The sequence below is a fragment of the Gopherus evgoodei genome, chromosome 12, assembly GCF_007399415.2.
Source record: "Gopherus evgoodei ecotype Sinaloan lineage chromosome 12, rGopEvg1_v1.p, whole genome shotgun sequence".
NCBI lineage: Eukaryota > Metazoa > Chordata > Testudines > Testudinidae > Gopherus > Gopherus evgoodei.
This window is the reverse complement of record NC_044333.1, coordinates 9,508,703-9,522,426: the sequence shown is the minus strand read 5'-3', so window position 1 is coordinate 9,522,426 and position 13,724 is coordinate 9,508,703. Positions and strand designations below refer to the sequence as shown.

The 13,724-nt window shown below is 41.5% G+C and overlaps 1 protein-coding gene across 4 annotated transcripts in view; it reads right to left on the bottom strand.

Annotated features, from left to right (window-relative positions):
* Positions 1–13,724, bottom strand: part of CBFB (core-binding factor subunit beta) — a 73,046-nt gene that overhangs the window by 18,907 nt on the left and 40,415 nt on the right. For 3 of the 4 annotated variants that reach the window (XM_030581919.1, XM_030581918.1, XM_030581917.1), the window contains exon 4: positions 11,521–11,637. The exons of the other annotated variant lie outside the window; for it this stretch is intronic. In XM_030581919.1, coding sequence (XP_030437779.1) covers positions 11,521–11,637 — 117 coding nt within the window. The remainder of the gene's footprint in view (positions 1–11,520; positions 11,638–13,724) is intronic. 4 annotated transcript variants of the gene reach the window in all.

Sequence of the window (13,724 nt, the reverse complement as noted above, 5' to 3'; positions counted from 1 at the left end):
CCTATGGCAACATCTGACCAAAAATGAATATTCACATCCCTTAGTATATAATTTAAAATACAAAATTGTATAAGGTTTAAAGAGCTAGAAAATACTCCTCCTTAAATTCTTGTGCACATAAACATAAATTGGTATCAGTGGACTTTCATATTTTCGTGGGGGGAAAAAGAAACCCAAAACCAAAAAAACCCACCAGATTTTAGTATATCTTTACAACAGAAAGGATGGACAGTAATCTTAATTTAATTGTTCTTTAAAATCTATTCAATATTTTCTATTAAAAATGGTAACGTTTTGGATTTAAGTTTTATGTTGTCTAAGCCAATATTAACACAATAATAAATCTGCATATACCCTTTACTTAAAGAGACATGTTTAGTCAGTTTAGAAGAATTTGTGCAAATTTAAAATAAAAAGGTGAGTTCCTGTTTCTCCCACTGATGCTTCTATAGATCAGCAAGAGATGAGTTGACCATACAGGTCAACAGTGAAACAGGAAAAAAAAAAAAAAGAAGAAATCTCTTTTCACCATTAACCTTTTTCAGTTACAGTAATTATAGATTGCACTAGTAACTGTCATGTATTATTTTCAAGTCGGTCTCTCTCCCTTAAAAAACAGAAATGTTAACCTTGATTTATAGAGGACAAAAATGTTCCACTCCCAAGAACTCAGTTCAGTTTTTATATACCAAGGGATTAAATGCATTAACTTTTAAATGTAAGATAACATATCTCCAGCCTACGAGAATGTCAAATTGCTTTTCTTGCCTGCAGCACTAGCCTACACCCTAAAGCTACTTTGTGAAATGATGCAAAAAAGAGCGTCTCTTGTGGCCTAACACAGTTTAATACAAGCATCTGTCAATCAATATATCTTCATAGATCAGTCTCCAGAAAGATATATCAAAGGACAACGTTTACAGCTGCCATTAAGATACCATTTTGACAGTAGCTTCTATTTTTAAATGACAACTTTGTCTCCTTTTGGCGATTTTTATATTGGTGTAACATATCAGTTATAGTGGGACAGTGAAAGGGAAAATAGAGTTCATTTCGTTTAATTGAGAAGGACAGAACTAAAAGAGGTAGTCTAGCTGATTATTGATGACTAAAGAAAAGCTCTCAAATTTAGGCAACCCATGCAGAATTTCATAATGATCTACTTTACCAACATTTTTAACAAAAATGGATTTTTTTTTAAATAAGAGATCAGCAGTATTTTAAACTAAGCAAAACCAAGTGGAAAAACAAGTTTTCAAGATAGCCTAAAAATTAAAAAAATACAGGTATGCATATGCTGATGCATGTGTATGTGTGTGTGTGTACCGATGAAGAGAAGCGCTCCCCCCAGCCCCAAGAGTATCTTTGATCCGGAGAACAGCCCAATAATTTTGTCATTTAGTTTCCAATAACAATTTGGCAACCATTTAGATACTGGAAATGTAGATACAAGTCTTTTTAAGCATGTGTCTGGATGGAAGGCTAGAAAATACCATAATTCTAAGAAGTAAAGTAATGACAGTCCTGAAAGTCTCCATGGGAACAAAAATAATGAAATAACTATTCCATCTTCTCAGGCAGGAACTCTGTTTCAGGTTGGAAGTCAAGGTTTCAAAAGGTGGCTAGGGATCACAAAAAGGTACCTTACAGCTTTTAAACCATAGAAGGATTTTGTTAAATAAGCAACCAGAAGACGAACCAGAATAGTTTCTTTAAGTTCCAGCTTCAGCCAGAATATTAAAAAACAAACATACAAATAAACCTGGAATAAAACCCAAATTGAGACTTCAGAGGAGGGAGAGAGACAATCTGCTGATATCCAGAATAGCCATGTATGTTGATGGCTGAAAGGATGGCTCACCAATGCCTGGGAAAAAATGTGAGGTTGTCATTTTCTTAAATAAAAAAATTCTGCTTTCAGGCTATTGCAGCCCATTATGAAGTAAATTAAATGAACATTCATCAAGAACTTTTATAGACAGTGGATTTGGGGTGACACCTGAAAAAAAGTTTACAATTCTCCAGACTGAAACTGTTCAGTACAAAAAAAAAAATTAAATATACCAAATTATTTAAATCAAGACCTTGTTTTTATGACTACGATAATGTATCTAGTAACAAAATACTGACAAAGTATCAATGAGAAAAGCATGCAAAACATTTCTGAGGTGTCTCAACATGAGCATAGGAAGTAGTAGAGGCTGTCATGAATAAACACAGTTCTGCTTTAGAAGGCATTGCAGCTACTTGGTCAGAAAATACAGGAGTGAAATAATCTAGATCTACATAGCAAATATCAAGAGCTAGAAGGAAAGGATCTAGTGTAGTGCTAATATATCAAAACACACAAGCACTGAAGCACAGGCAGATGTGGGGTAGAAACAGCAAAAATCTACGGATTAAAAGATGGGAATTTTTCCCCCGTTCAGCAAAGTAATCAAGCAAGAGTAACTTTAAATACACGAGTAGGTCCACTGAATTGAATAGGACAATATGCATGTTAAATTTACACATGTGCCTGAACATCTAGCTGAATGGGGCCTTAAATAAGGGTGGTGTGCTACAGGCTGCTTAATAGTAAATGAGAAGATTGGTACATTACATATGAAACAGGAAAAACATTAAAATAAGTCATTATAATTTTATTTTTAAAATTAATTACCACGGTATCTTTTGAAAAAAGCATATATGAAATTCATTGTTAAAAGACTGACTTAGTAGTAGATAGTTTCTTATTCCAGAAAGGTGGAAGAAAAGAAGATCAATATAGTCTGAATCCAGTATTAACTAAAATAGTGATGAAATCAGGAAATGGGAGAGATTACTTTTTTTATAAGATAAGCTTTCCAAAAATGGAGGCTATGTAAATTACAAAATTGTTTATATAGTAGCTGTGTGTGTGTAATATGCACAGAGACCACTTAGTCCTCTGAAATTAATCACTTCTGGGGTGGAATATAGCAGCCAGTTATCCTCCATTAACGTTATGCAAGAGTTTTAGAAGTGGAAGTAAATTATGATTTAACCAATTTAGAATTACAAAAGGAAAAAGAAATACAAGAAGAGTGTTAAAGAAATAACCCAGCAGCTTACAATACTAATACATGTTTAAATACAAGAAAATAAGAATGAGTCTTTTGAGGGGTTGCTAAGACAGAAAGAATTATATTGCTCAAATGGCACACTTTCAGTAATGGGTAATTTGCTTTTAAAAAAGCAGTGTAACCTCTTCTTTAAATGGAAAATGCAACACAACATAACCACGTACTCGTTAATACTAAGATACGCAAAAGAAGAAACTGAAAAGGAAGATTACTCACCTGTAATTTTGATTTTGCACAGGTATATACCTATGCAGATCCACACTCTTGGTGTGATGCTTCCACCTCAGCTCCCTGAGCTCAGAAACTTCAAGAAAGCACTGACATTTGAGGCTGCATGTACATTCTCTCATGGATTTAAATGTTCAGTGCAGGGATATATTCCAAGACAAAAACATTTGTTAAAATGGCGCTAAGACTGAGAGTATGTATTAGTAGCTTAAGGTGAAAACGAAGTGGTATAAACTCAGGAAATTCAGAGTTAAGACTAGGCTTAAAAGAAATTCAAATCTGTTAGGGTATGGAAACAGACAACTGAAGCACCTGAACAGCCTTAACTCTGGCCTGTAGCAGTGGTATGCAATAAGAGATAGTGGTTCTAGATTATATTAACCTTATTTTTAAAACATACAGTTTTTTCATAGTTTTCCTTTCATGGTATCACTACAAGATAGGGATAAGTTTGACTGGGCACCTTAATTGCATATTTCCATATCTTATTTGGATTTCTTTAAATCATAAAAGGCTAGAAATCCTTCCCACACTCTATGAAAACTTAGCCTTTATACAAGTTGATGGCATCAGTCCCCCCTTCATTCACCCAGGAATGCTTACTTGCCACAGCAGTATTAGTTAAATTACCTGGACAAAATACACAGAGTTAAAGGATGCTCCCAACATCACTCCTGCAGCAGAGGGTAGATTAGGAATCATGGACCTAACACCAAGAGCTCAGACCAGTGTGCTCAGAAAGCACACCATCCCAAAGTTCATTGCTTTCTAGAAGTGTCTGATCATGGTGCCAAGAGCATGCAAAACACCAAGAGTTTGGTGATCTGCCATGGAAATTCTCCCTAGAGTACCATCATACTGCTCATCATGAAATTAAAACAAAGAATTCAAAGCAAAATGAAATAGTGCTAGCTATGAAGTGAAACAAATACGTGGTTCTACACAGAAAAAAACATATCCACTTCTGCGTCTAAGTTTTTGTTTGTTTTAAGATTTGAAGAATGATGGTGCCAGCACTGATGCTCTTAATTGTAGATTGTGTGCCTATCACAACTTCCAGTATTTGGGGAAAGATTGGAGCACCTTACATAACATGCTGTGGCAGTGTCCATAACTTAAGTTAGTCTAATCAGGCACTCTAACAGCTTTCCAAGGAAAGCACATTCAAATCAATTTTGAAGAAGCCTCATGTGTTATATGACAAAGTGCCATCCCAGTATGAGTGGGCATATGACTCAAACAAATACACTCAATGGAACTAGCAGATTCATTTTCAGAATAGCTATGAGGTCTTGAATGAGATGAAATCTGAGGCATAGAGATATTTAGTAGTGCTCATACATTATAAAAAGGCTTGCTTCTGAGCTGGCAGTATAGTGGATTTGTTCCAATATAACCACAACCCCTTCTGGAATAACTGACAAATTATTTTGAAACAATATTATTTCCTGAATCATTCAAATTCTTATCAATCATCCATGACATCTTTTTACTTCTGAGAAACGCCATGTCACCAATGCTAGGCATTTCACATAGACATATGGTGCTGTGGACATTCCAAAGTGAAGGCCCCATTAGTGACAGTGCTTCTGTCTGATCCAGAAATATATGTATTCACAATGGCATGGACTCTCTGAAATGTGGAAATATGCATCTCTCAAGTTGAGAGCCCTAAACTGATTTTAGCAGCATTAAACCGATTTAACGCCACACCCGTCCACACTACGAGGCCCTTTATATGGATATAAAGGGCTCTTTAAATCGGTTTCTGTACTCCTCCCCGACGAGAGGAGTAGCGCTAAAATCGGTATTACCATATCGGATTAGGGTTAGTGTGTCCGCAAATCGACGGTATTGGCCTCCGGGCGGTATCCCACAGTGCACCACTGTGACCACTCTGGACAGCAATCTGAACTCGGATGCACTGGCCAGGTAGACAGGAAAAGCCTCGCGAACTTTTGTATTTCATTTCCTGTTTGCCCAGCGTGGAGCTCTGATCAGCACAGGTAGCAATGCAGTCTCCTGAGAACAGAAAAAGAGCTCCAGCACGGACCGCACAGGAGGTACTGGATCTGATCGCTATATGGGGAGAAGATTCAGTGCTAACAGAACTCTGTTCCAAAAGACTAAATGAAAAAATATTTGAAAAAATGTCCAAGGCTATGATGGAAAAAGGCCACACCAGGGACTCAGTGCAGTGCAGAGTGAAAGTTAAGGAGCTCAGACAAGCCTACCAGAAAACCAAAGCAGCAAACGGAAGGTCTGGGTCAGGGCCGAAAACATGCCACTTCTACACTGAGCTGCATGCAATTTTAGGGGGCTGCGCCACCACTACCCCACCCCTGTCCATGGATTCCGAGGTGGAGGTTGTAATCTCAACCATGGCTGAGGATTCTGTGGAGGGGGAAGATGAGGAGGAGGAGGACGACGACCTTGCAGAGCGCAAACAACACTCCGTTAGCCCCAACAGCCAGGAGCTTTTTGTGACTCAGACGGAATTACCCTCCCAGCCCTCCCAAGCCACTAGCCCAGACAGTGAAGCCATGGAAGCGACCTCTGGTGAGTGTACCTTTGTAAATATAAAACATGGTTTAAAAGCAAGTGTTTTTTAATGATTGATTTGCCATGAGGGCTTGGGGTGCATTCGCAGCCAGTAAAGTTACTGGAAAAGTTTGTTAATATGTCTGGGGATGGAGCGGAAATCCTCCAGGGACATCTCCATGAAGCGCTCCTGGAGGTGCTCCAAAAGCCTTTGCAGGTTTCTGGGCAAGGCAGCCTTGTTCCGTCCACCATGGTAGGACACTTTATCACGCCATGCATCTAGCAAGTAATCGGGTATCATTGCATGACAAAGCATGGCTGCGTATGGTCCCAGTGATTGCTGGCATTCAAGAAACATCCGTTCTTTATCTCGCTGCGTTATCCTCAGGAGAGTGATATCGTTCATGGTAACCTGGTTGAAATACAGGAATTTAAGTAAGGAGACAGAGATGGCCATTCCTACTGGGCTGTTTGCCTGTTGCTTAAAAGAAATCCTTCCTTGCACGTAGCCAAGCAGGGAGAGGGAAATAGCGCTGAGCTTTTTCACGTTTGGCTATCAGGGATCTTCCCTGATACCAGCCACGCGGTTGGGGGGGAGGGAAAGGGGGTGATTAGCAGTGATCTTCCATGATACCAGCCATGTGGTGGGGGGAAGGGTAAAGCGATCATCCCACAGAATTGAAGGCGGGGGTGGCTTCTGCTGCTGCCTGTTAACAGGAAAGAAGCATCACTGAACGGGATTTGCTTGGTTTTTGGGAAAGGAGGGCACTGTGTATATGAAGGCTGCAGAAGCCGAAAGACAATGGCTTACCATGGCCGCATGCAAGTTGAATTCTGATGCCTGGGCCTGCATCTGTGAGATCTGTAACACCAGAGCCGCAGGCACTCCATATTAAGATGCAAAATGCGACCTTGTAGTGAAATCACATGTGCTATGTAAGGTGAATAGTGTTGTTCACTGTGAAAGAGTTTAACCATTGTTCTGTAAAACTATCTTCTTAAATACTTCTCTCCCTTTATTCCCTCCCTCATGCAGCTGCACATTTTTCAAGTCTCCCTACTCCATCCCGAAGGCTCTCTCAGATAAGGTGGAGGAAAAAGAAGATGCGAGACGAAATGTTCTCAGAAATCATGGAAGTGACCCGCAATGAAAGAGCTCATCTGAATGAGTGGAAGGATGTGGCATCAAGTTACAGGAAAGATGCCAGTGAACGTGAGGACAGGAGGGATGCTCGAGATGAGAGGTGGCGCCAGGAAGATCAGAGATTTTGGCAGGAAGATGTGTGGTGGCGGGATGCAATGCTGGGGCTGCTGTGTGATCAAACTGATATCCTCCGACGTCTGGTGGAGCTTCAGGAAGAACAGCGGGGTCACAGAGTGCCGCTGCAGCCTCTATGTAACCACCCTCACCATGTTCCATATCTTCCTCACCCAGACGTGTAAGAACGCGTGGGGGAAGGCTTCGTGCATCCGCCCACTCCACCCCCGTGGATAGCCCAACCAAAAGGCTGTCATTACATTGAAATGTTTTTAGTAGCCTTTTCCTTCCCTCCTATCCTCTTCCCAAATCACATCCGGGATACCTTATCATTTCTCTCCCTCTTTTTATAATGACTTTTTAATAAAGAATACATTATTTTTAAATGATAGTGACTTTATTTCCTTAAGCAAGCTATAATCGAAGGGGGAGGGTGGGTTGCTTACAGGGAATGAGTCAATCAAGGGGGGGGGTCATCAAGGAGAAACAAACACAACAGTTACACCGTACCCTGGCCTGTGATGAAACTTGTTTTCAAAGCTTCTCTGATGCGCACCGCTTCCTGGTGTGCTCTTTTAATCATCCTGGTGTCTGGCTCACGTAATCAGCGGCCAGGTGATTTGCCTCAGCCTCCCACCGCACCATAAAGGTCTCCCCCTTACTCTCTCTCAGATTGTGGAGCACACAGCAAGCAGCAATAACAAAGGGGACATTGGTTTGGCTGAGGTCTGAGTGAGTCAGTAATGTGCACCTTAAAGGGCCAAATTCACATTCTATCATCATTCTGCACTTGCTCAGCCTGTAGTTGAACAGCTCCTGACTACTGTCCAGGCTGCCTGTGTATGGCCTCATGAGCCATGGCATCAAGGGGTAGGCTGGGTCCCCCAGGATAACTACAGGCATTTCAACATCCTCAACTGTTATTTTCTGGTCTGAGAAGTAATTTCCTTGCTGCAGCCGTTTAAACAGACTAGTGTTCCTGAAAACGCGAGCGTCACGAACCCTTCCTAGCCATCCCACGTGGATGTTGGTGAAACGTCCCTCGTGATCCACCAGTGCTGAAAAGTACCCCTGGTGGTTTATGTACTGGGTGCCCTGGTGCTCCGGTGCCAAGATAGGGATATGGGTTCCATCTATCGCCCCCCCCACAGCTAGGGAATCCCATTGCTGCAAAGCCATCCACTATGACCTGCACGTTTCCCAGAGAGTCACAACCTTTCGTAGCAGCAGCTTAATGATTGCTTTGGCTACTTGCATCACAGCAGCCCCCACAGTAGATTTTCCCACTCCAAATTGATTCCCGACTGACTGGTAGGTGTCTGGCGTTGCAAGCTTCCAGAGGGCTATCGCCACTCGCTTCTCAACTGTGAGGGCTGCTCTCATCTTGGTATTAAGGCATTTTAGGGCAGGGGAAAGCAAGTCACAAAATTCCATGAAAGTGCCCTTACGCATGTGAAAGTTTCGCAGCCACTGCAAATCGTCCCACACCTGCAAAACTATGCGGTCCCACCAGTCTGTGGTTTCCCGGGCCCAAAATCGGCGTTCAATAGCTAGAACCTGCCCCATTACCAGCAGGATCTCCAAAGCACAGGGGCCCGTGGTTTGAGAGAATTCTGTGTCCATGTCCTCATCACTCTCGTCGCCGCGCTGCCGCAGCCACCTCCTCCTCCTCACCTGGCTTTGCAGGTCCCGGTTCAGCATAGACTGCATGAGAATGCGTGAGGTGTTTACAACGTCCACGACTGCGGTATTGATCTGAGCAGGGTCCATGCTTGCCACGGTATGGCATCTGCACAGTTCACCCAGGAAAAAAGGCACGAAATGGTTGTCTGCTGCTTTCAGGGAGGGAGGGGTGAGGCTGTACCCAGAACCACCCGCGACAATGATTTTTGCCCCATCAGGCACTGGGATCTCAACCCAGAATTCCAAGGGGGCAGGGAAGACTGCGGGAACTATGGGATAGCTACCCACAGTGCAACGCTCCAGAAATCGATGCTAGCCTCGGACCATGGACGCACACCACCAAATTAATGTGCCTAGTGTGGCCACGTGCACTCGACTTTATACAATCTGTTTTACAAAACCGCTTTATGTAAAATCGGAATAATCCCATAGCGTAGACGTACCCTGAGTTTAAGACTCCATTCCAGTATAAGACTTAAGCCTTCCCTTCCCTTTTGGAATAAAGGAACAGAATCCCTGACTTTCATACTGCTGTGGAACCCATCTGCATGAAGTAATTCCAAGAAGAGAATATCCCCAAAAGGAAACAGGAAAGGCAACGGTGAAAGGTTTGTCAAATGTACCTTGAGGTTCTCTGCAGTAGTGTCAAACTTACTGTCTTCAAGACAGTGAGGAACAGCTTCCAAGCTACTGCAGAATCCAACCCCACCTCCCTTTTCTAATCTCACAGATCATTCCATGCACGAGCAAGGAGCTTGTGGCCATAATGGTTACTGTTTTAAAGATGATTCTTGCCTTGTATTCAGAGGGGCATGTATCCCAATGATGGGGATCTGTAAAAGTAACTCTTGGAGAAAAATAGGTTTATTTCTTCCAATTTACAGAAAGTGCCCATCTGAAACGATGCACTGATTCTACTGAAACAAAATCTAAGCAAGAAATATGAAATCACACTGAACCAGGAAGAGTGCTAATGAGCAATAAAAATATTAGTTGTTTTCCAGTTATCTGGAGTAGAAGCTTGAGAAAGTAGTAAATATATTTTTGCAGCAACATCTTGCAAAAGAGTCAATGCCATCCTCTGATTTATATATAAGAAGTCACACAAAGCTATGGAGGTAATACTGCCATTCAAAATGGCCTTGTTTCAACCACATCTGGAACAGGCGGTAGTTATAGGCCCCAAAGTTTAGGAAAGCTATAGAAACGAGTAGGAAATATACAAAGAAGGGCAGCAAAAATACTAAAATGGACAAAACATATAAATAGATTAAGGAGATGCAATTATATAGCTGCAAAGATGAGAAACTCAGAGAGAAAAAGACTATCAAGTTAAAAATAGCAATATAGAAAATGAAACATTAGGCAAAGGAGCAATGGCCTCAAGTTAATGAAGTAATGTTTAGGCTAAAAATTAGGAAAATGTTTTAAACAGAATGAGTAAATGGAGTTCAACAAGGCACCATCACTTCACATCTAAAAGAACAGATTAGAGAGAGATTTGCTGAGATACCTGATCCCCCACATGGAACAAAATATATGCAAAACATATCTGCTTAATCTTTCTGCTTTATATTGCATCCTTTCCCCTCATCTGCTACCTCCCTCTTTATTCAGAAGCTCTTTGGGCAGGGACCATGTCTTCATTTATCTCTGATGTATCTACCACAATTTTGGCACTATAAAAATAAACACTGAGTAGTTCTGCAAAATGCAGGTTGATAATAGATGATCTAAATGATCTTTACTGGTATTTATCATTGTATACCTTTGAATCCTTTTTCTTTTGAAGCAAAGGTAGACTCAATCCATTGCAGTCGTCATGGCAGCTCACATAATACAGCTGTGACAAATTGCTGCATCAGCTTTCTGATACAACCAGAGGAATTAAATTCTGAATTTATGCTTTTTAAGTACATGGTTCTGTCCTGGAACCAAGTCTTTAGTAAGTAATCTTGCAGAGATGCAATCAAATTTTTATGTACAATTTATATTTTAAAGAGTCATCTCCCCATCTAATGAAACCACAGATTGTAAATGTTTGCTTTACTCTTGTAGGCTTCAGAAAGACTAATTCACTTTACACTAGTAACACTGCCAGATTTCTCAGAAGAGGTCATACCTATACAAAGCAGTCAGCCACTATAAAGAAGATAAAGGAAAGCAAAGCAATAAGACAAAACTGTTCGGGAGGGGTGGGGGGAAAGGACAGTAATCAATTGGAATGGGCTTTTTTTGTTTGTTTTTAGGTGAATGGCATTAGTCATTGAAAACTTTTGTAAGTTTCAAACAGAATCTGCACTATTTGGTGTCACTACTAGTTTGCCAATCCTTTCCTGCAGAGTGAAGAATTACTAGTTTTCCAGTACTAGAATTTGTGCTGTGTGCCTCTCAGCATGTGTAAATGGCACATGATCTATGCCTGAAATAACTCTCAATCTCACTTAATGGATTTAACTGCAGCTACACATTTTTAAGTCGGTGGATTCCCACACTAGAAGTTTTCTGTGAAATTTTTACACATAGGTAAAGGCAGAAGAGACAAATGAAAGGGTGTGATTACTTGGATGACTAATTAAATCTGAAGCCTCTTAAAGGCATGTAGTCTCTATCCTGAAAGAAAATGCATTGTTTAAAAAGTAGTAGTAGTTACACTTATTACAGATTCAGTACATGGGTAGCTCAGAAGGTCTGAGACTGCCTTACCTGTGCTCTCTCTTCATCAAATTCCAGGCAGCCCATACCATCCAGTCTCTGCAGATCTATCCAGCCTTTCCAGATAACACAGACACCATTCAAAATCATAGGTGCCTTTAAGTACACCTGAAATATAGGCAGACACATGCATCTGATACATGCTTTTGTATATACAAATGGTTACTGTATTTATTTTTTTAAACTATATTTCTATAACTATTACTCTGATACAAAGCAATGCTACCTACGAAACATGCTTGAACCAATTGGTAACTTGACATTCTCCTTAACTGTTTTTTTCTCCACCAACTACATTTTAATCAAAAGCCTGTAAATACTATAATTAATAATCTGGAGATTGTATTTCGCATACTATACATACTGGAATTAATTTATTTTCCCAGTTTATAACCAGTATGCACTAACCAGAGCCGGCTCTGGCTTTTTTACTGCCCCAAACAAAAAAACACCTGTGGGCTGGCCGGAGCAGCGAAGGATGCGGGGGACAAACGGAGCAGTGAAGTGGGGGAACAAACAAACCTGCGGGCCAGCCGGAGCAGCAAAGTGGGGGAACAAACAATCCTGCAGGCCAGCTGGAGCAGCGAAGTGGGGGCAGGACAAGCAAATCTGTGGGCTGGCTGGAGCAGCAAAGTGTGTTGGGGGAAACAAACAAACCTGCAGGGCGGACGGAGCGCAGGTACAGGGGGACTCCTGGACCTGCAGATGTGCCCTGGACAGCGGTGTGGGGAGAGAGAGAGAGAGAGAGAGAAGGGGGGCAGCCAGCGCTTCCTTCAGCGAAGCGCTCGCCACGCCGCCTGCCAGGAGGGCACCGCACTACTCCGATTGGCGGGCAGGGAAGGACGCGGGCTGCTCTGCCACACTTGCTATAGACCTGGCACTGCTCCCAGCAGGGCGCTCCTCTCCTCTGCACTGCTGCCCCCTACAGGGTGGCCAGAGCAGTGAACCAAAAAGAAAAAAAAAACCTGCAGGGGCGGCCAAAGCAGCCAATGCTGCCCCTTGGAATCTGCTGCCCCAAGCACGAGCTTGCTCGGCTGGTGCCTGGAGCCGGCCCTCGCACCAGCGTGTGGTAAAAATTCCGTTTCTGCTTAAAGTCACTTGTGTTTCTTGTCAGACCTCTTATGTTCATTTGTTTTATAATGTTATGTTAGTGTGCCACTATATATATATAAAATATCAGCAATGTAAGATTTATCACAAATTTGTTTTGGAGTATTAGACAAATGTTAGACAAAACGCTTTTCTACACTCAGAGGGAGTTTTGTTTTGCTTTTGCCACAAATTTATTTTGCTTAATACTAAAAGAATAAACACCAATTTCTCTTCCTTCTCAAGCCTAAAATAAACAAATGAAGACTCAAAAAAGAGCTCAATGTAATACACTATCCAAACCACAAAGACTTTGTGTGGCATTCTTCATGTACAGAAGACTGAGGAAGCCTATTTTCTTATGTTATTTTCTGATATTTGTAGAAGGTAAATTGAAAAATGACAGGGGGTTAAATATTTCTACTGAACCACACTTGCATGGTACAATTTCTCCTATTACTGTGTAAGGTAATTGCTACTAAGAACCTACAGTCTACATAAAAGTATATAATACTGTGATTTAAAGCTGAAATATTTTCCCCTCCAAAGAACAGAGATGAATCTCCTCACAGGAAATTTAAAAAGAAATGGATATTGTGTTAAAGGGGTTTGACAGCTTACATTTGCTGACTTTTTAAAATGTCAAACAGAGCAGTGTGGCATAACTCATGAAAACGTTAAGCAGCTTTCAGCAGTTACTATGTAATACAGTCCTGCTCTGTAGACATACTGTACCCGGAGTAAAAGTTTATCCGCTTTCCTTCCACCACATTTAAATTAAGGTGGATAGCTCTTTTATCCATCCTCCATAAACTCCAATTTCAGCAGAAGCATACGGACCTCTTCGGGACTTGCAATTCTCCTTAACTACAAAACACCATATAGAGCAAATGGGAGGCATGAGGCTAAGTGTTCATCCCTTTGTCATACCTCAGCCAACTGGGGCCGATGGGACGGGAGAAGTCGACATCCATCCAGGCACACAGTGGGGAAGAACTGAGGTGATGAGGCTACTCTGTCCCCTATATTGTCTTGCCTTCAGTACAGAGTGATGCTGAGGAGAGGAGTGACATGGGAGTGCTCTAGCTGACATTGCTAGAGGAAGG